Source organism: Oncorhynchus nerka, linkage group LG14, assembly GCF_034236695.1.
Source record: "Oncorhynchus nerka isolate Pitt River linkage group LG14, Oner_Uvic_2.0, whole genome shotgun sequence".
NCBI lineage: Eukaryota > Metazoa > Chordata > Actinopteri > Salmoniformes > Salmonidae > Oncorhynchus > Oncorhynchus nerka.
The window spans coordinates 87,512,260-87,532,637 of NC_088409.1; the positions used below are offsets into that span (position 1 = coordinate 87,512,260).

The window sequence follows — 20,378 nt, forward strand, 5'->3', positions numbered from 1 at the left end:
ACCTAACTGTATGTAAAATTCCTACTTCAACTGTATACTCACACACACACACACACACAGAGAGTAGGAAGTTTAAATCACAAAGACTAGGCTTTTCATAAACGTTGGGATTTTCTGTTGTCTGTTTCTGCAAGGAAAGCCTATATGAAAGGATCTGCTTCAGCTGCTGACTGGCTTAGGTTTTTAGGTCATACTATTTGATTAAATTGTCCTTTTTCACTGGTGAAACGTGTCTTGAATGATGTTTAATAACTAAATAAACAACGAATTGTGTAGAATAGAAAATATTTGCAGCAGTTTGGCTCCTCAACTGTGGAAAAACTGAAAATATCCCTTATATCTGTCCAGTAAAATACCTAGTGGTTATATCTGTCTAGTAAAATACCTACTGGTTATCATATCTGTCCAGTAAAATGCCTAGTGGTTATCATATCTGTCCAGTAAAATGCCTAGTGGTTATCATATCTGTCCAGTAAAATACCTAGTGGTTATCATATCTGTCCAGTAAAATACCTAGTGGTTATCATATCTGTCCAGTAAAATACCTAGTGGTTATCATATCTGTCCAGTAAAATACCTAGTGGTTATCATATCTGTCCAGTAAAATAACTACTGGTTATCATATCTGTCCAGTAAAATACCTAGTGGTTATATCTGTCTAGTATAACACCTACTGGTTATCATATCTGACCAGTGAAATACATACTGGTTATCATATCTGTCCAGTAAAATACCTAGTGGTTATATCTGTCCAGTAAAATACCTACTGGTTATCATATATGTCCAGTAAAATACCTACTGGTTATCATATCTGACCAGTGAAATACCTACTGGTTACCATATCTGTCCAGTAAAATACCTACTGGTTATCATATCTGTTCATTCACCATTCAAACCCATCAGCGTTGCAGTTCTTGACACACTCGAACCAGTGTGCCTGGCACCTACTACCATACCCTGTTCAAAGGCACTGAAAAAAAATATTGCCCATTCACCCTCTGAATGACACATACAGAGTCCATGTCTCAATTTTCTCAAGTCTTAAAAGTCCTTCTTTAACCTGTCTCCTCCCCTTCATCTACACTGATTGAAGTGGATTTAACAAGTAACAATAAGGCATCATAGGTTTCACCTGGATTGACCTGGTCAGTCTGTGTCATGGGAAAGAGCAGGTGTTCCTAATATTCTGTTCACTCAATGGCGATGGCGATATAAATGTCATGTAAATGTCAATGATAGCTATAGTTATTGCCAATAATGTCATTGTCATCATTTCCATGTGGAAAATGAGTAACTACACTATATTTCTGGAAGGGTCTTCTCCAATAACTCTTCAGAAACTATCATCTTGAAGTCATACACAGTACAACCAAATATGTTGTTAGTACTTCTTAAGGATCCATACCTCAATTTTCACCTAAAATGACATACCCAAATCCCACTGCTTGTAGCTCAGGACCTGAAGCAAGGATATGCATATTCTTGACACCATTTGAAAGGGAACACTTTGAAGTTTGTGGAAATGTGAAATTAATATTGGAGAATATAACACATTAGATCTTTGTATTTTTTTGTACCATCATCTTTGAAATGCAAGAAAAAGGCCATAATGTATTATTCCAGCCCAGGCAAAATTAAAATTTTGGCTACTAGATGGCAGCGGGGTATGTGCAAAGTTTTAGACTGATCCAATGAACCATTGCATATATGTTCAAAATGTTGTATCAAGACTGCCCAAATGTGCCTAATTGGTTTATTAATACATTTTCAAGTTCATAACTGTGCGCTCTCCTCAAACAATAGCATGGTATTATTTCACTGTAATAGCTACTGTAAATTGGACAGTGCTGTTAGATTAACACAAATGTATGCTTTCTGCCCATATCAGATATGTCTGTGTCTTGGGAAATGTTCTTGTTAATTACAACTTCATGCTAATCACATTAGCCTACGTTAGCTCAACCGTCCCACGGGGGGGGAGCACCGATGCCATAGAGGTTAAAGAAATACGCAGAGAAAAGAGGGGTTGATATTTTACTAGAAAAAGAAACCTAATACAAAGAAAGATTGTGTTAAACCCAGAAAAACCTAAGGTGGTTAGTAGTTATCCACTGTCTGCTTCAACGATACACAGATAGGAGTGCCTGCTTGGGGTTAGTTCATTTGGTGGGAGATTGAAAACTAAAACAACAACCTAAATATCTTGTAAGCTCTAGAGGGTTAAGAGAGGGAGAGAGAAAAAGACTAGGGCTCAGAGTGAGAGTTTAAATACTGACTGGTCATGTCAGTGCCTATAAGAGTCGAAAGGTCAAAGCTAGAGAAGGTCAAAGGTTTAATGTCAAGGGTTAGGTCAAGGTGACTTTGTGTGCATTGACACTCAGTTTAGGCAGGACCCTGTCAGTGGGAGGAGAGGAGAAGAGTGGAGGAGAGGAGAGGAGATACACAGTGCTCAAAATGCCAGGGCCAAGGCAATACTACCCACGCAACTGCTGTCAATGCCACCAAACTCCACCGTTCAGTTAGAACTCTTTCATTTTAAACGTCTGGTACTTAGAAGAAAAAACAACTTGAATTGAGTTATTTTAGTTCTTTTTTCTTTCTCCCTTTCCTCTTAGCCCACCCAGACAGCTGCAATAGACATTAAAACAGAAGACAGCCAGACAAAATAACCCTTTCACAGGAATAAACATGAAGATCTGGGACTATTGTACGAACAGAGGCTATGTTCTCAAAATGGTGGACAAAAAAAACAAAATGAAAACGGGGAACAAACAACTAGAAAGAAAGGGACATGTCATGTGATGTCAAAGATCGTTCTGTAAGAGTTGACACTGTGTGAGTGACAATGTGTGTTCGTGTTTGTAAATGTGATTGTGAGTGTCAGATTGACATTCAGTGTGGATTAGGACATACAAAGACTGGAACATAATCATTATCAAAACACCCTTTAACAGAACAGATGTCATGGCCTCACTCAATGGTGATCATATCATTTTCTATAGCTCTCTATAGACGTGTATATATATATATATATATATATATTAATTTGTATTATATATAATATGTATTTATAAAAAGATGTATTCATAATTACAAGTGGCATTTTCTTATATTCATTATTGCAATGAATTATTACCTAAGATGGTTAAAAAAGAGAGGTGAGTTCAGTTTTGCTACACAGTAATTTACAACAGTTTTTAAAATGCAAGCTTCTGAAACAGTCAGTACCTTCTCTCTCCACTGGAGAACAACATGTCCATGTCTCACGTGACACCCTGTCCCCCATTTAGTGGACTACTTTAGACCAGCGCTCTAGATGGCTAAATGTGGCCCTGGTCAAAAACAATACCTTATATGGGGGGTGAACTTTGATACGTTTTCTTCACTTTTCACAGAATGTACAGCTTTACCTCTGTTCCCTGCCCAGAGAAGTGATACATGTAGTTGTTATTTAGCGTTACTGTCATTATTATGGATCATTTCAGTAACTATTACTCTTTTTTTATTTTCATTTTTTACAAACCCCTGTGAATCCTACGGTCGTGTTAGCCATATGAGTTTGGAGATATCCGTTGAGTTTTCGTCTATTACGGTAACTTCAGTGATGTCTGCATTGTGTTTGCGAGACGCTAACCAAAGCGTTGTAAAAGCATGTTCGTCTGAACAGTTCATGGAGAAAGAGCAGGTTTGTACAGTCCAACGTTTTCAGGTTTACAGTTTTCTGGTCTTATAAGTGATTCGCCTGGAGCTTATTCTTCGTAGGCAAGTGAAGATGATGAAGATTTGTCCTAAAGCATTGTTTCCTGGTAGGGGATCAGGGGTGTGGCTTGTTAGAGGACTCAGTCTATCACATTGGATCAGATAAAGTCATGTCTGCCTGCTCATGACAGTGCTCAAAGTCTTCATCATCACCATCGTCATCACCATTTTTATCTTTCTCTGTTATTCTTTTCGGTTCCACGTCGTCAGTGTTCTAACTGTTAGTTTGTCACCTTGTTGTCCTTGTTTCATGGAGCTCAAATGAGGATTTTAGTGTGATGGTGATCATCATATTTGTCCCTCCTCTCTCCCTGTTGTTGCTGTTAGCTTGCTGGCGGTCTCTGGTCTGTGTGTCTGTGTGTGTGGCGTCGGGGTGGTAATGACGTAGCCGTGTGTGTGGTTAAGGCACAGTGTGTGTTTTTGGTTTTCAGGGTAGGCCCGATGGTAGGGTAAGCCCTGGGTGTCTGAGGGAGTGGCCAGCATGGACGGCCGTAGGGCAGTCCGGTGTTAAGACACGCCCATTCTCACCCACACTGCCCGTGATTGACAGCCGAGCCTTGTTCCGCATGGCTTCTGTGAAGGGCAGCTGGAGGGGAAGAGCCAGGGGAGGATGACAGGGTGATTAGAGAGGGAGGAGCAATGGGAAAAGAGGAAATAGAAAGAAAGAAACAGTTGTGAGTTTTTGTAATAGGACCCTAATGAATCATATACATAATTCATTGTCAAAACATAGGAACACACAAATACATGTTCATATGGTCATAAGCATGAATTAACACACACACACACACAAGAATTGGACCATACAGGTAACTGCCAAAATCAAGGGAAAACGTGGGTAAATGAGGATACAACGTATAATGAAAGCAGGTGATTTCACACAGGTGTGATTCCTGAATTAATTAAGCAGTTAACATTACATCATGCTTATGGTCATGTATAAAAGTGCCCAGTACTATGGCTAGAAGACATCTCAGTGACATTGAAAGACTGGTCTCATTAAGGTGTGTGTGTGTCTCAGTCACCAGATCTCAACACAATTGAACACTTGTGGGAGATTCTAGAGCGACGCCTGAGACAGTTTTCCATCAACAAAATACCACATTATGTAATTTATTGTAGAAGAATGGTGTTGCATCCCTCCAATAGAGTTCCAGACACTTGTAGAATCTTTGCCAAGATGCATTGAAGTTGTTCTGGTGGCTCGTAGTGACCCAACGCCCTGTTAAGACACTTTATGTTGGTGTTTCCTTTATGTTGGCTGTTACCTGTATATGACTACTTAAAATAGCATTGTATAAAAAAGGCAGGCAAAAACAAACACACAGATGCTCAAGATACGTTTCAAATACGTTTTTGTGAGACATCTGCATTTCAAGGTGACCATGCATTTCTGGGGTCTTGGTTTGAAAAACATGGAAGGTGAGGTTTTATGAATTTTGGATTTGTAAAGTAAGGTGAGGTTTTGTACAGTAAAGTTGTGGCCAAAAGTTTTGAGAATGATACAAATATTAATTTTCACAAAGTCTGCTTCCTCAATTTGTATGATGGTAATTTGCATATACTCCAGAATGTTATGAAGAGTGATCAGATGAATTGCAATTAATTGCAAAGTCCCTCTTTGCCATGCAAATGAACTGAATCCCCCCCAAAAACAATTCCACTGCATTTCAGACCTGCCACAAAAGGACCAGCTGTGATCATGTCAGTGATTCTCTCGTTAACACAGGTGTGAGTGTTGACGAGGACAAGACTGGAGATCACTCTGTCCAGCTGATTGAGTTCGAATAACAGACTGGAAGCTTCAAAAGGAGGGTGGTGCTTGGAATCATTGTTCTTCCTCTGTCAATCATGGTTACCTGCAAGGACACACGTGCCGTCATCATTGCTTTGCACAAAAAGGGCTTCACAGGCAAGGATATTGCTGCCAGTAAGATTGCACCTAAATCAACCATTTATCGGATCATCAAGAACTTGAAGGAGAACGGTTGAATTGTTGTGAAGAAGGCTTCAAGGCGCCCAAGAAAGTCCAGCAAGCGCCAGGACCGTCTCCTGAAGTTGATTCAGCTGCGGGATCGGTGCACCACCAGTACAAAGCTTGCTCAGGAATGGCAGCAGGCAGGTGTAAGTGTATCTGCACGCACAGTGAGGCAAAGACTTTTGGAGGATGGCCTGGTGTCAAGAAGGGCAGCAAAGAAGCCACTTCTCTCCAGGAAAAACATCAGGGACAGACTGATATTCTGCAAAAGGTACAGGGATTGGACTGCTGAGGACTGGGGTAAAGTAATTTTCTCTGATGAATCCCCTTTCCGATTGTTTGGGGCATCCAGAAAAAAGCTTGTCCGGAGAAGACAAGGTGAGCGCTACCATCAGTCCTTTGTCATGCCAACAGTAAAGCATCCTGAGACCATTCATGTGTGGGGTTGCTTCTCAGCCAAGGGAGTGGGCTCACAATTTTGCCTAAGAACACATCCATGAATAAAGAATGGTACCAACACATCCTCAGAGAGCAACTTCTCCCAACCATCCAGGAACAGTTTGGTGATGAACAATGCCTTTTCCAGCATGATGGAGCACCTTGCCATAAGGCAAAAGTGATAACTAAGTGGCTCGGGAACAAAACATCAATTTTTTTGTGTCCATGGCCAGGAAACTCCCCAGACCTTAATCCCATTGAGAACTTGTGGTCAATCCTCAAGAGGTGGGTGGACAAACAAAAACCCACAAATTCTGACATACTCCAAGCATTGATTATGCTAGAATGGGCTGCCATCAGTCAGGATGTGGACTAGAAGTTAATTGACAGCATGCCAGGGCAGATTGCAGAGGTCTTAAAAAGGAAGGGTCAACACTGCAAATATTGACTCTTTGCATCAACTTCATGTAATTGTCAATAAAAGCCTTTGATACTTATGAAATGCTTGTAATTATACTTCAGTATTCCATAGTATCATCTGACAAAAATATCTGAAGACACTGAAGCAGCAAACTTTGTGGACATTTATATTTGTGTCATTCTCAAAACTTATGGCCACGACTGTAAGGTGAGGTTTTAGGTTTTGTAAGGTGAGGTTTTGTAAGGTGAGGTTTTGTACAGTAAGGTGAGGTTTTGTAAAGTGAGTTTTTTTACAGTAAGGTGAGGTCTTGTACAGTAAGGTGAGGTTTTGTAAAGTGAGTTTTTTACAGTAAGGTGAGGTTTTGTACAGTGAGGTTTTGTAAAGTGAGTTTTTTTACAGTAAGGTGAGGTCTTGTAAGGTGAGGTTTTGTAAAGTGAGTTTTTTACAGTAAGGTGAGGTCTTGTACAGTAAGGTGAGAGGGGAAGTGAGGGGTGTTTCACAGATTTTGAATTATAGAGAGAGACTGACTGACTCCTGTTTAGTGATGGGCAACACTTTATAGGAACAGACTACTCATTGATATACAACGTTCCTAATGTTTCGTTTAGGAAATGTTCCGTTTATCTATTTTGCGTTAACCCTAAAAGCACCAAAAGGGGTCAAAAATGTCATATTTTCTAATCCCTTTTTTGATCCTTTAAAAATGTTGTGATTTTGTCAAGCAACTGGTTAGACAATAGCAAAGCTCAATTGACCATTTCTGTGTTCATATGGAGAATGAAGAATGATCTCTCTTTTGTATACTAGTGGTAAAAATGTGAACTCAATTGTACATTTTGTGATCAAGCACCACATTTTGCACATAGGTAGATGTATGTACCCTGAAGAGATATACAGTGGATATGGAGACACCCCAGATTTGGCCCCTGGTGGGAGTGGCAGCTACTACAACAACAAAATCCCTCACAAATGTAAATACAACATTTAGCTTGCAGTCAATGTCCCCTTTCCAGGTTGAGAGTCTCATCTTTCAGATACAATTGCAACTAAAAGTCTGATTGCACTGGTGCCCATATCGGTGGCCATCTTAGGTCGCACCAGTATGTCAGATTAGCTCAACCGCCAATTTCTCAGACACTGAGTATTACAGAAACACAACACTTTTAATGAATAACATCATTTCTTTCAAAACAAGTGGCTATGGATGATTTTTTTTTTTTTGTAAATATTATATATTTTTTAAACATACAAAAACATATTTTGAAACATCAAATTTGAGTATAAATGTGTGCTTTAAAAAAATATATACGCTTATTTTGGGGAATTTAAACCATTTTACTTTTGTTACAAAAGGTTCATAAAACATGTGTTTTTTTACTGCTAGACAGACAGTGTCACTGCAATAATTACCAATTTGAAGTAAAAAATGTAAGTAAAAAAAGATGTGGCTTTTAGGGTTAACATCACTAAGCAGACATCCTCTATAAAGTGTTTGGTTGATTTGAGAGGATTCTTTTCTAACTCTACCTCATTCGGGATGTTTGGGCATCAACAGTTCTAGAACTCTGACAGGGGGCTTAACTTGTCTGTAAAACTCCTGTCCTCCAATGAAGCAGTCCTGCTGGTTTTCTGTTCTCCTTAGTACCTAACTGGTCAATCAATTGATTGAATAGAGAGATGGTCCATACACCTGCTTACCAAGGTCTAAATCAGTCACTGGTTAGAACAGTGTTAAACCAGCAGACAGTGTGGGCCTTGAGGACAGGAGATGTGCACCAATGTTCTATGTCTTATGTGCTGTATGTGTAGTGTACTGAGTATGGACAGAATGCAGGTGTAGAACATCCTCATCATCATCTGCAGCCAAAGACGATGGAACCAATCTGCCACCTGCCCCCAGAGTGCTCTGGGGTGAAGCGCTACACATCAATCAATCAGAAAAACAAACAAAAACTGAAACATAAGAAGCTGTCACAACAGGAAAATAAAGGAAAAAACAAAAGCACATTGGTTCCACAATGCTTCACCACAGTCACAACAACACTGGTCTGCTGTTGCTAGAGGCTACACGCACAAGAAACTTCACACCAGCCCACCTATAGGCCCTAAGTCCTACCCCTATATCTTGACCCCCTCGGAGCCGTATACGTTGTACCCCTCTCTATAAGTGGCTAAATTCTGGGTGCTGGGAGAGGGGCTGGGGCAGTGAGGGGGGCTAAGGTCCACCTTCATGCGCTTGGCCTCGGCACGCGACTTGTAGCAGAACTCGACCAGGGCCACCAGCATGGCTAGGCCCAGACCCCCCACCAGGATGTAGAAGACCCCAGCCACGTTGCTCAGGCTCAGGGCCTGGGAGGACTTGTCCTGGGAGGGGGGACGGAGAGCACAGGGGTCAGAGAGAGAGAGACAGTGGAGCTAGTGAAACACAGAACAGGCAGCTTAGTTATTTAGTTTTTAGCACAATAACGTCTACTTCTACAAACAACTACAGCACCTACCACTACTGTGACTAGTCTACTACGGGAAGCACTTCTACTACTACCATCATTGAAGCGTATTATCTACAAGTGCATATAATACATCTATTATTACTACTATGACAGTAGTACTACATCAACTGCATATCTACTACTAATGCATGACTACAATTTAAGTAAATAAACATTTTAATATTGCTACAAGTATTAAGTCGAGGATGACTAGTACATCATACCAATTAAAGTATATTCAGTCATCGTATTAGTCAGGCTTTTGGATGAGTGATGATACAGTATTCTATTCAGAAAGTCTTGGTGAAGGTCCCCGGTATTTTAAGAACTTCACTGGCATTCTTAGAAGTTCTCTGATCTCTGATGTTCTTCTAAAGACATCTTACATGTTCTAAGAATCCCTCTAGTGTTCTAAAGACAACTTACATGTCATAAGAATCACTCTAGTGTTCTAAAGACAACTTACATGTTCTAAGAATCTCTCTAGTGTTCTTCTAAAGAAAACACATGTTCTAAGAATCTCTCTAGTGTTCTTCTAAAGACAACATACATGTTCTAAGATTATCTGTAGTTTTATAAGACTCATGATGTTTCAAAGAACCTCTCCACTCTTTGACTTGTCTTCTACCCAGAGTAAGAGTTCTGAGAGTAAGGCCATTATTATGAAGGCCTTAATCACATTATACAGGCAGATGTGGCATAGGCAGAATACTAACAGTGATAGAACTAGAAAGATCTATTCAACAGTAATCAATCAAATATTATTATTAGATTATATCAAAATGTAACTGATGCTAAACCTAATGCTAATCCTAGTCTCCAGGCTAATCTAGAGTCGTGCCTGTCTGTCACACAGTGAGGGTGTTTGGTCCCCCACTCTGCCCGTGAGACTGACCTTACTTCCCGAGTCCTTGGGTCCACACTCGCCCTTATCGTACCACCATTTGTTTTTCAGTTTGTCTAAGACGCCTGCTTCACTCAGTTTCAAAACCGCAAGGTTTACCGGGGTTCTTGGCGTGTAAAAATAACATAAATAACATCATAGGTCATGTTATTTTATGTTATTAGGTCACATACAGTCAGAACTGTCACATAAATGGTACTGCTTGGTAAAAGTGACCCAGTCTGGGTCCCACTGAGTACATGTGTGTATGCTCGTTGGGGGGCTGAGGGGGGCTAAGCGAGCTACAGACATATGAGTGGGACCCCCCTGCATCACTTCAGGTAACGTGCCCATACTGCCCCAGCCGGCGCTACACAAGCAGAGGCAATTACTGTGAACACAGGACTATTGGCATGGCCTACTCACACTAGGAGAGAGGGAACTACATGGGGCAATTTACTGCACAAGACCTGGGTAAGAGATCTGAAAATGAATCTAAAAGGAACCAAACAATAAAGTATATCATCGCTCTAGTTCATCCCTCCATCCTTCCTCTCTATCTCTCCCTCTACGTCAGGGATCATCAACTAGATTCAGCCACGGGCTCATTTTGTCTTGAGCAGATGGTCAGGGGGCCGGAACATAATACAAATATATTTTTTTATACTGCAAATTGACCACAAGAAGCCTAAACAGATATAATATTTCACTAAACCATAATCATTTCAAACCTTGATTACATTTGGGAACATTGTCCTGCGTAGGGTGCCATTTTCTGGATGGGACGTTAAAACGGGTGTCTTGAGTCTCTGTGGTCGTTCAAAATCCCGTGGTGGTTATTGTAAGAGAAGGGGTGTTCGCCCCGGTGTCATGGCTAAATTCCCAACCTGGCCACATTCCATCATCCCCTTCATTCCTAATTGGCATATATCACTCCTCACCTCTCCACCTGATAGCTGATGTGTGGTGAAAGTTTTGCCACAAAAAAATGGTCGCTGTGCATCACTGAGGTGGGTGCTACACATTGATGGTGAATAAGTTAAGTTTCCCACAACTATGTAAAGCATTTTGAGTATTTCAGTTGGGAGAAAAGTGCTATATAAATCCAATCAAGTATTATTAATTATTATTATTTGCATACAAACACATGGTGTATGTGTGGGAATACTTGGGAACAAATTTACTAAATTAAAATCACTTGGATCTGATTTCCTGATTTTTTTTTTCTCAAATAAAACCACACGCGGGTCAGTTGGGGAACCCTGCTTTATGTTCTGGTCCACACTCCTCTCTCCAGAGCATCCACTACAGGGTTCTGGTCCACACTCCTCTCTACAGAGCATCCACTACAGGGTTCTGGTCCACACTCCTCTCTCCAGAGCATCCACTACAGGGTTCTGGTCCACACTCCTCTCCAGAGCATCCACTACAGGGTTCTGGTCCACACTCCTCTCTCCAGAGCATCCACTACAGGGTTCTGGTCCACACTCCTCTCTCCAGAGCATCCACTACAGGGTTCTAGTCTAGACTCCTCTCTCCAGAGCATCCACCACAGGGTTCTAGTTTAGACTCCTCTCTCCAGAGCATCCACTACAGGGTTCTGGTCCACACTCCTCTCTCCAGAGCATCCATTACAGGGTTCTGGTCTAGCCTCCTCTCCAGAGCATCCACTACAGGGTTCTGGTCCATACTTCTCTCTCCAGAGCATCCACTACAGGGTTCTGGTCCATACTTCTCTCTCCAGATCATCCACTACAGGGTTCTAGTCTAGACTCCTCTCTCCAGAGCATCCACCACAGGGTTCTAGTTTAGACTCCTCTCTCCAGAGCATCCACTACAGGGTTCTAGTCTAGCCTCCTCTCCAGAGCATCCACTACAGGGTTCTAGTCTAGCCTCCTCTCCAGAGCATCCACTACAGGGTTCTGGTCCACACTCCTCTCTCCAGAGCATCCACTAGAGGGCCAATATTCCTGTTTTGACAGTAATCTCTTCTTTCCTCCCTCATTTCAGTACAAGGGGAGTCAAAGTGGGGGGGGGGGTGGTTATGTTCATCAGTGATCTGTGTGGCTGGGGCAGATGCACGCATTACTTCCCGAACATGGTTGAACCGTGTTCGGAGACAGAGAGGCTAACCTTGGAGTCCCCTCCCCCGCTGCCACACTCTCCCTTGTCGTACCACCATTTATTTTTCAATTTGTCCAACAGGCCCTGCTCGTTGAGTTTTAACACGGCCAGGTTGACCGCATTTCTTCAGAGGGATAAAACATAGTTGGTCAGAGGAGGGATGGAGTATCAGCCAATGGGATGAGGAAAAAGGAACGCCGGTGATTGGTTGGAAGGCATCAGATTAGTGGACATGTACAAACCTCCAGACAACCCTTTCTCTTTCTCTCTCTTTTCCAACTTTTACATCCCACTTTATTGTAGAGATATCTTTGCAAATTGAATGCCCACACTTTCAACATATAGAGCCTATAGGGAGAGCCAACAGAGGCAAATCGCTCAAACCCCTTTCATTCAGTCCACCAATACCAGGCTATTGTCTGAATGATGTGCAGCAGGGCGAGTAAAGGGGAGTGGTGGAGCCCTGGTTAAATGTTGTGTTAAAGCCTATCTCAGTCCCCTGCTGACACAGAGCTAATACCCTGCTGCTGGTGTTCTGGTCCCTGCCGCTCCCGTCCTAATCCCCGGCAGCTCTGTACCTCACACCCCTGAGGGGAAACGACCTCTAAAAACGGACCGTGGGCTAAAATAGTACACACTCACACTGGCACTGATTGTGTGTGTGCGTGCGCGTGCGTGCGTGCAAGTGTGTGTGTGTCTGGTATGGACAGACAGAGAGTCAGACAGACAGTCATTATTGTGGTGTTGTACACTGAGCTGCCCCATGGCTCAGAAGCGAGAGAGAGAGAGAGAGTTCTCTGAGGTGTGCTGCAAGCCATGGAAAATATCACCATCATAAGAAAGAAGGGGGGAAAGGAATAAGGCTTTCCAAACATGGAAAATCATTTGAATTATATAAGCAACATACAGTGGGGCCAAAAAATATTTAGTCAGCCGCCAATTGTGTAAGTTCTCCCACTTAAAAAGATGAGAGAGGCCTGTAATTTTCATCATAGGTACACTTCAACTATGTCAGACAAAATTGTAGGATTTTTTTATGAATTTATTTGCAAATTATGGTGGAAAATAAGTATTTGGTCACCTACAAACAAGCAAGATTTCTGGCTCTCATAGACCTGTAACTTCTTCTTTAAGAGGCTCCTCTGTCCTCCACTCGTTACCTGTATTAACGGCACCTGTTTGAACTTGTTATCAGTATAAAAGACACCTGTCCACAACCTCAAACAGTCACACTCAAAAATCCACTATGGCCAAGACCAAAGACCTGTCAAAGGACACCAGAAACAAAATTGTAGACCTGCACCAGGCTGGGAAGACTGAATCTGCAATAGGTAAGCAGCTTGGTTTGAAGAAATCAACTGTGGGAGCAATTATTAGGAAATGGAAGACATACAAGCCCACTGATAATCTCCCTCGATCTGGGGCTCCACGCAAGATCTCACCCTGTGGGGTCAAAATGATCACAAGAACGGTGAGCAAAAATCCCAGAACCACACAGGGGGGATCTAGTGAATGACCTGCAGAGAGCTGGGACCAAAGTAACAAAGCCTACCATCAGTAACACACTACGCCACCAGGGACACAAATCCTGCAGTGCCAGACGTGTCCCCCTGCTTAAGCCAGTACATGTCCAGGCCCGTCTGAAGTTTGCTAGAGAGCATTTGGATGGTCCAGAAGAAGATTGGGAGAATGTCAGATGGTCAGATGAAACCAAAATATAACTTTTTGGTAAAAACTCAACACATCGTGTTTGGAGGACAAAGAATGCTCAGTTGCATCCAAAGAACACCATACCTACTGTGAAGCATGGGGGTGGAAACATCATGCTTTGGGGCTGTTTTTCTGCAAAGGGACCAGGACGACTGATCCGTGTAAAGGAAAGAATGAATGGGGCCATGTATCGTGAGATTTTGAGTGAAAACCTCCTTCCATCAGCAAGGGCATTGAAGATGAAACGTGGCTGGGTCTTTCAGCATGACAATGATCCCAAACACACCGCCCGGGCAATGAAGGAGTGGCTTCGTAAGAAGCATTTCAAGGTCCTGGAGTGGCCTAGCCAGTCTCCAGATCTCAACCCCATAGAAAATCTTTGGAGGGAGTTGAAAGTCCGTGTTGCCCAGCAACAGCCCCAAAACATCACTACTCTAGAGGAGATCTGCATGGAGGAATGGGCCAAAATACCAGCAACAGTGTGTGAAAACCTTGTGAAGACTTACAGAAAACGTTTGACCTCTGTTATATACCCTTTGTTAGCAATGACAAAGTATTGAGATAAACTTTTGTTATTGACCAAATACTTATTTTCCACCATAATTTACAAACAAATTAATTAAAAATCCTACAATATGATTTTCTGGATTTTTTTTCTCATTTTGTCTGTCTTAGTTGAAGTGTACATATGATGAAAATTACAGGCCTCTCTCATCTTTTTAAGTGGGAGAACTTGCACAATTGGTGGCTGACTAAATACTTTTTTGCCCCACTGTATATTATCATATGAATTACCAACATATAGTTTAATCTACATATTTTACAACTAATAATAAGATTCATCATCATCATCATCATCATATCAAATCAGGGCTTTGAATGGCTTGCCGCGAGCAGGGGCTCTCGCCTGACGTGCGCTCTCCTGTCCACGTGCATGGTCCCGGTAGGTTTTCCCATGATCAGGAGAAGCCATAGACAGCAGTCGATAGTCCCAGAATAGTGACAGGCCAGGTGGGGACTATCGTCCACTGGCTGTCACTTTTCCCTCGGAAACAGAAAACCTTAATTTATCTCAGTGGAAAAGGAACCCTTGTAAAGGGGTAGGGGAGTGAGAGGACTTCTTTGCACGGTGCACAGGGGGAAGTTATAGGAAAAGTTATAGAAAGGGTGTCAGTATTCCTCCTGCTATATATGGGACTCCTCTTGGTCCAAACACACACACACACACACACTAATTTATGGATCATGTTTCAGGGAATCATCAATTAATTGGATCGTGATAATTTGTTTTAATTGATTTGATTTCATTGAAATGATCTGGTTTTTGGGGTGTTATGAAATAATGTTATAGTTTTCTGATTTTTGTTCCCCCGTTGGCCAGGCCCTTCAACACCTTGTTTCCTGTGTGTCTATAAATTCCCCCGGGTGGCTCTGGGAGTCATGGCAACGCCACGGCGCTACGCCCCTCCCCACGGCATCACCGTTAGTCATTTCATTCACAATCAGCCTCAGTACAAAAACAGATAGTATCTACATTACACTCTATATCTGAGAATGAACAAATGAGACAGTCAAGATGACAAACGAGTAGACAGATTACCTGATCGGTGGCCCTATGAAGAGAGAAAGTGAGTGAAAGAACAATGGACAGAGAGACGGATGGACGAAGAGACGGACAGACAGCAATACAACAGAACAATGGAGCTAACAGGCACTAAAGAACTCAACACAACATAGACATAGGGAAATAGAGAGGGAGAGGGAGAGAGGGAGGGAGAGAGAGAGAGAGAGAGGGAGGGAGGGAGAGAGAGAGAGAGGGAGGGAGGGATGGAGAGAAAGAAACTAATGAGAGAGAGAGAGAAACGAGAGAGAGGGGGATAAAAAAGAAACTAACGAGAGAGAGAGAGAGAAAGAAAGAAAGAAAGAAGAAAGTTCAGAGAGAGGGAGAGATAGAAACTAATGCGTGAGAGCGAGAGAGAGAAAGGAAGAAATAAGAACGAGAAACTAACGAGAGAGTGAGACAGAGAGACAGAAAGAGAAAAGGCAACAGACATAGACCAGACTAAGACACTACTAAGTGATCCATATAAAAGGCACACCAGGGTAGGTGGAATACCATAACAACAGTTATACTACTCCACCCACCTTAGCTGTGAGCCTTTAGGTGTGGCGATGCCATATCCCTTGGAGTCCAGGTTGCCTCCAACCTTCATGGTGTCGCAGGGCTTGCGTTGTTCCGTGTACTCATTCATGGTGGACTCCAGGAGGAAAGCGTACTTCCCTTTGGACTTGCGGACGCGAGCCACGCCCTCCGCTGTGGTCTTAGCGAAGACAGAGGGCTCAGCAGACTTCATATAGGACCACATCTTCTCATACACCGCAATCTTTGACCTCTGAGAGAAGCAAGGGTAAAGAGAAGAGGTTAAAGGTTAGGGTTAGTTATTAATCCATCCATCCATTCATCTTATGTGTAAAGCTGAATTATTGGTACATGTCCTCACAGCTGCAATGATCACTGGTCCTGAAATATGTCGTCTGCAGATGCTCTTCACAGGGCATTCATTAGAATGTAGTGAAAGAATGAGAAATGATCTAAGCAGTGTGGAAATGAGAAAAAGCAGGAACCCAACTGCTAGTGGATAGTGTGTTATTGTAGGACATGAGTCTGTCTATGAGTGTGTTATAGCTGTATCAACTGGTGCTACTGTCTCTGTCTCTAAACAGACCCTGTTATAGACACACACCTTTATGCTTGACCTTGGTGTGCTGCAGTGTGTGTGTGTGTGTGTGTGCGTGCGTGCGTGTGTGTGTGTGTGCGTGTGTGTAATGGGTGTTGTGAGGAATGAAAATAACAAGCTGGGGAACAAACTGTCATTCTCCACAACCGTCTTGTTACTCCCTTGTTTTTATCCTGTCTTTGTTCTCTCTCTCTCTCCGTTATGAAGTGTTATTCCCTGTCTCCTTTAGGACACGATAAGGCTCAGCCTTAGCCAATGGGCCACAGTCTGGAGTAGAGATGCCTGTGTGTGTGTGTGTGTGTGTGTGTGTGTGTGTGTGTGTGTGTGTGTGTGTGTGTGTGTGTGTGTGTGTGTGTGTGTGTGTGTCTGTGTGTGTGTGTGTGTGTGTGTGTGAGTGTGAGAGTGCGTGCGTGCGTGTGAGAGTGCGTGCGTGTGTGTGTGAGAGTGAGCGTGCGTGCGTGTGAGTGAGTGTGAGAGTGTGTGCGTGCGTGCCTGGCCCGTATTTGCTGGGGCGTGACGGACACCTATCCCATAATAATGTCAGTCACTTCCGTCAGGACCAGCGAGCCTCTCCCCCCATTACCCCCCTCCCTCCCTCCCTCTTTTTTTCTTTCTCCTTCTCTGTATCTATCCCTCTGTCTTTCTCTGTCTGCCAGGACAAACAATGCCATATTTTCAATGTAGTGACAATCATAAACTTACCTTCCTGATTTAAGAAATCAGTGGGGAAAAATACATACTCACTCACACACTCACAAACGCATATGCACACGCACACACACTAAATGAATGGTGGTAAATCCCTCTCAGAGTAAATAGCTTCTTCACCCTCCACAGATTCCAGCTCGTTATGCTAATGATACTAACGCTGCACACAGATGCACACACTGTCTGCTACTGCCAGGCCCCAACTATCCACATACACACACTTATGCGAGCAAGTGTGTGTGTGTGTGTGTGTGTGTGTGTGTGTGTGTGTGTGTGTGTTCAAGCTTGTCTGTGTGTGTCTGTGTGTGTGTGTGTGTTCAAGCTTGTCTGTGTGTGTGTGTGTTCAAGCTTGTCTGTGTGTGTGTGTGTGTCTGTGTTTGTGTGTGTGTGTGTGTCTGTGTCTGTGTCTGTGTCTGTGTGTGTGTGTGTGTGTGTGTGTGTGTACTCACCCTGAAGAACTCCTTGGTGGAGCCTGAGTCCAGTGTTCCGTAGGCGATCTCCGTCTGCTTGGCCAGATCCTCAGCACTCTCTATGGGCGACACCATCCTCTCCACTGTGAGGAAGGCAGCCAGGTTGGCCGTGTAGGACGAGATGATGATGAGAGTGAAGAACCACCACACGCCCCCCACTATACGCCCCGACAGAGACCTGAGACAGGGGGGAAGGGAGAGAGGAGAGGAGGAAAATAAAGATGGGATGAAGGAGAAGAGGTAAGAGAAATGTGTAGTAAACAGAGAAACAGTCAATCAAGGTTATCTAAGTTGAACTCCAGAGTTGAAATATGCTTTGCTTCATTGGCACCACAGTGAGAGCAGCAACACAGTCAAAGCAATCAACCTTCAAACCAATTCAACATCAATTTATTAACATCGGTTCAACATCAACTTAACGTCAATTCAACATCAGTTTTTAACATCAGTTCAACATCACTTCAACCATCACCAGAACAAAAGATAACAAAGCATGATGCACTCTTTAATTTCCCCTAACAATCTCTCCGTTTGTTAAATTTGAGGGAGAGAAGGAGAGAGCAAGAGAGAGAGAGAGAGAGAGCAGATGAGCTCCTGCATTTTTCAGCATGTTCTTAAAAAAAGATAGATTTAGAGTTAGATAAACTTGTTATTTTTTGTCAGGGATGCTACCCTCTACAACACAACCTTCACTTCAAATCAAAACTCCAAACCTACAACCTGATTTTGGATGGAATTACGGAATCACCTGGAAGGTTTACAACTACCAAAGCTATACAGCAAATTCTCTGGAAAACAACAGAAACCTGAAAACACCATCCAACCTGGAACTGAGTGAGTAATGTTTGGTCTGAAACTATATTTTATTTCCATTAGCCAAGAAGAAAAATACATGACGTTACTTTATAAGGACTGAATGCTAACATAATTCTGCCAAGCTTGATACAGCTTCAACTAGCACTGACGTGTCAAGTGAGAGGTGTCAATGCCCTTTAGCCCAACAATGGCAGGACCGTCGCACAGTCTACTCCAACCAAATGGAGAGGCCTTAGAAGCTGCCTCCCGCTGTTCAGAGGTAATTAAAATACAGCGTGTAAAGAATAATAAGACGAGAAAAGATTACAAAATGAAGCTCCTTATGGAAAATCAAGAGACACTTTTTGCAGACTATTATAAAAATGGGAACATCAGCAACCTCATCTTCCACACAGACCCTCCCATGGCATGGACCTATATTAACCAGACCATCCCCTGGCATGGTGCTATATTAACCAGACCCTCCCCTGGCATGGAGCTATATTAACCAGACCATCCCCTGGCATGGAGCTATATTAACCAGACCATCCCCTGGCATGGTGCTATATTAACCAGACCATCCCCTGGCATGGAGCTATATTAACCAGACCATCCCCTGGCATGGTGCTATATTAACACAGACCCTCCCCTGGCATGGAGCTATATTAACCAGACCATCCCCTGGCATGGAGCTATATTAACCAGACCATCCCCTGGCATGGAGCTATATTAACCAGACCATCCCCTGGCATGGAGCTATATTAACCAGACCATCCCCTGGCATGGAGCTATATTAACCAGACCATCCCCTGGCATGGAGCTATATTAACCAGACCATCCCCTGGCATGGACCTATATTAACCAGACCCTCCCCTGGCATGGTGCTATATTAACCAGACCCTCCCCTGGCATGGAGCTATATTAACCAGACCCTCCCCTGGCATGGAGCTATATTAACCAGACCATCCCCTGGCATGGTGCTATATTAACCAGACCATCCCTTGGCATGGAGCTATATTAACCAGACCATCCCCTGGCATGGAGCTATATTAACCAGACCATCCCCTGGCATGGAGCTATATTAACCAGACCATCCCCTGGCATGGAGCTATATTAACCAGACCATCCCCTGGCATGGAGCTATATTAACCAGACCATCCCCTGGCATGGAGCTATATTAACCAGACCATCCCCTGGCATGGAGCTATATTAACCAGACCATCCCCTGGCATGGTGCTATATTAACCAGACCATCCCCTGGCATGGAGCTATATTAACCAGACCATCCCCTGGCATGGAGCTATATTAACACAGACCCTCCCCTGGCATGGTGCTATATTAACCAGACCATCCCCTGGCATGGAGCTATATTAACCAGACCCTCCCCTGGCATGGAGCTATATTAACACAGACCCTCCCCTGGCATGGAGCTATATTAACACAGACCCTCCCCTGGCATGGAGCTATATTAACACAGACCCTCCCTGGCATGGAGCTATATTAACACAGACCCTCCCAGGCATGGAGCTATATTAACACAGACCCTCCCCTGGCATGGAGCTATATTAACACAGACCCTCCCCTGGCATGGAGCTATATTAACACAGACCATCCCCTGGCATGGTGCTATATTAACCAGCCATCCCCTGGCATGGTGCTATATTAACCAGACCATCCCCTGGCATGGTGCTATATTAACCAGACCATCCCCTGGCATGGCACAGTGCTATATTAACCAGACCATCCCCTGGCAGTGGAGCTATATTAACCAGACCATCCCCTGGCATGGTGCTATATTAACCAGACCATCCCCTGGCAGTGGCTATATTAACCAGACCATCCCCTGGCATGGAGCTATATTAACC

General features: G+C 43.2%; 1 protein-coding gene across 2 annotated transcripts in view; it reads right to left on the reverse strand.

Annotated features, from left to right (window-relative positions):
* Positions 1-1,977: 1,977 nt before the first annotated feature.
* The window catches only part of gria4a (glutamate receptor, ionotropic, AMPA 4a), a 187,369-nt gene continuing 168,968 nt past the window's right edge, over positions 1,978-20,378 (reverse strand). The window contains exons 14-18 of one of the 2 annotated variants that reach the window (XM_065000512.1): positions 17,698-17,896; positions 15,948-16,195; positions 9,981-10,095; positions 8,823-8,960; positions 1,978-4,345 (exon numbers count right to left, since the gene is read on the reverse strand). In XM_065000512.1, the coding sequence (XP_064856584.1) occupies positions 4,187-4,345; positions 8,823-8,960; positions 9,981-10,095; positions 15,948-16,195; positions 17,698-17,896 (859 nt within the window). In that variant the 3' untranslated portion in view covers positions 1,978-4,186. Of the gene's footprint in view, positions 4,346-8,822; positions 8,961-9,980; positions 10,096-12,101; positions 12,217-15,947; positions 16,196-17,697; positions 17,897-20,378 lie in introns of both variants that reach the window. The other variant, XM_065000513.1, reaches the window with a different exon arrangement.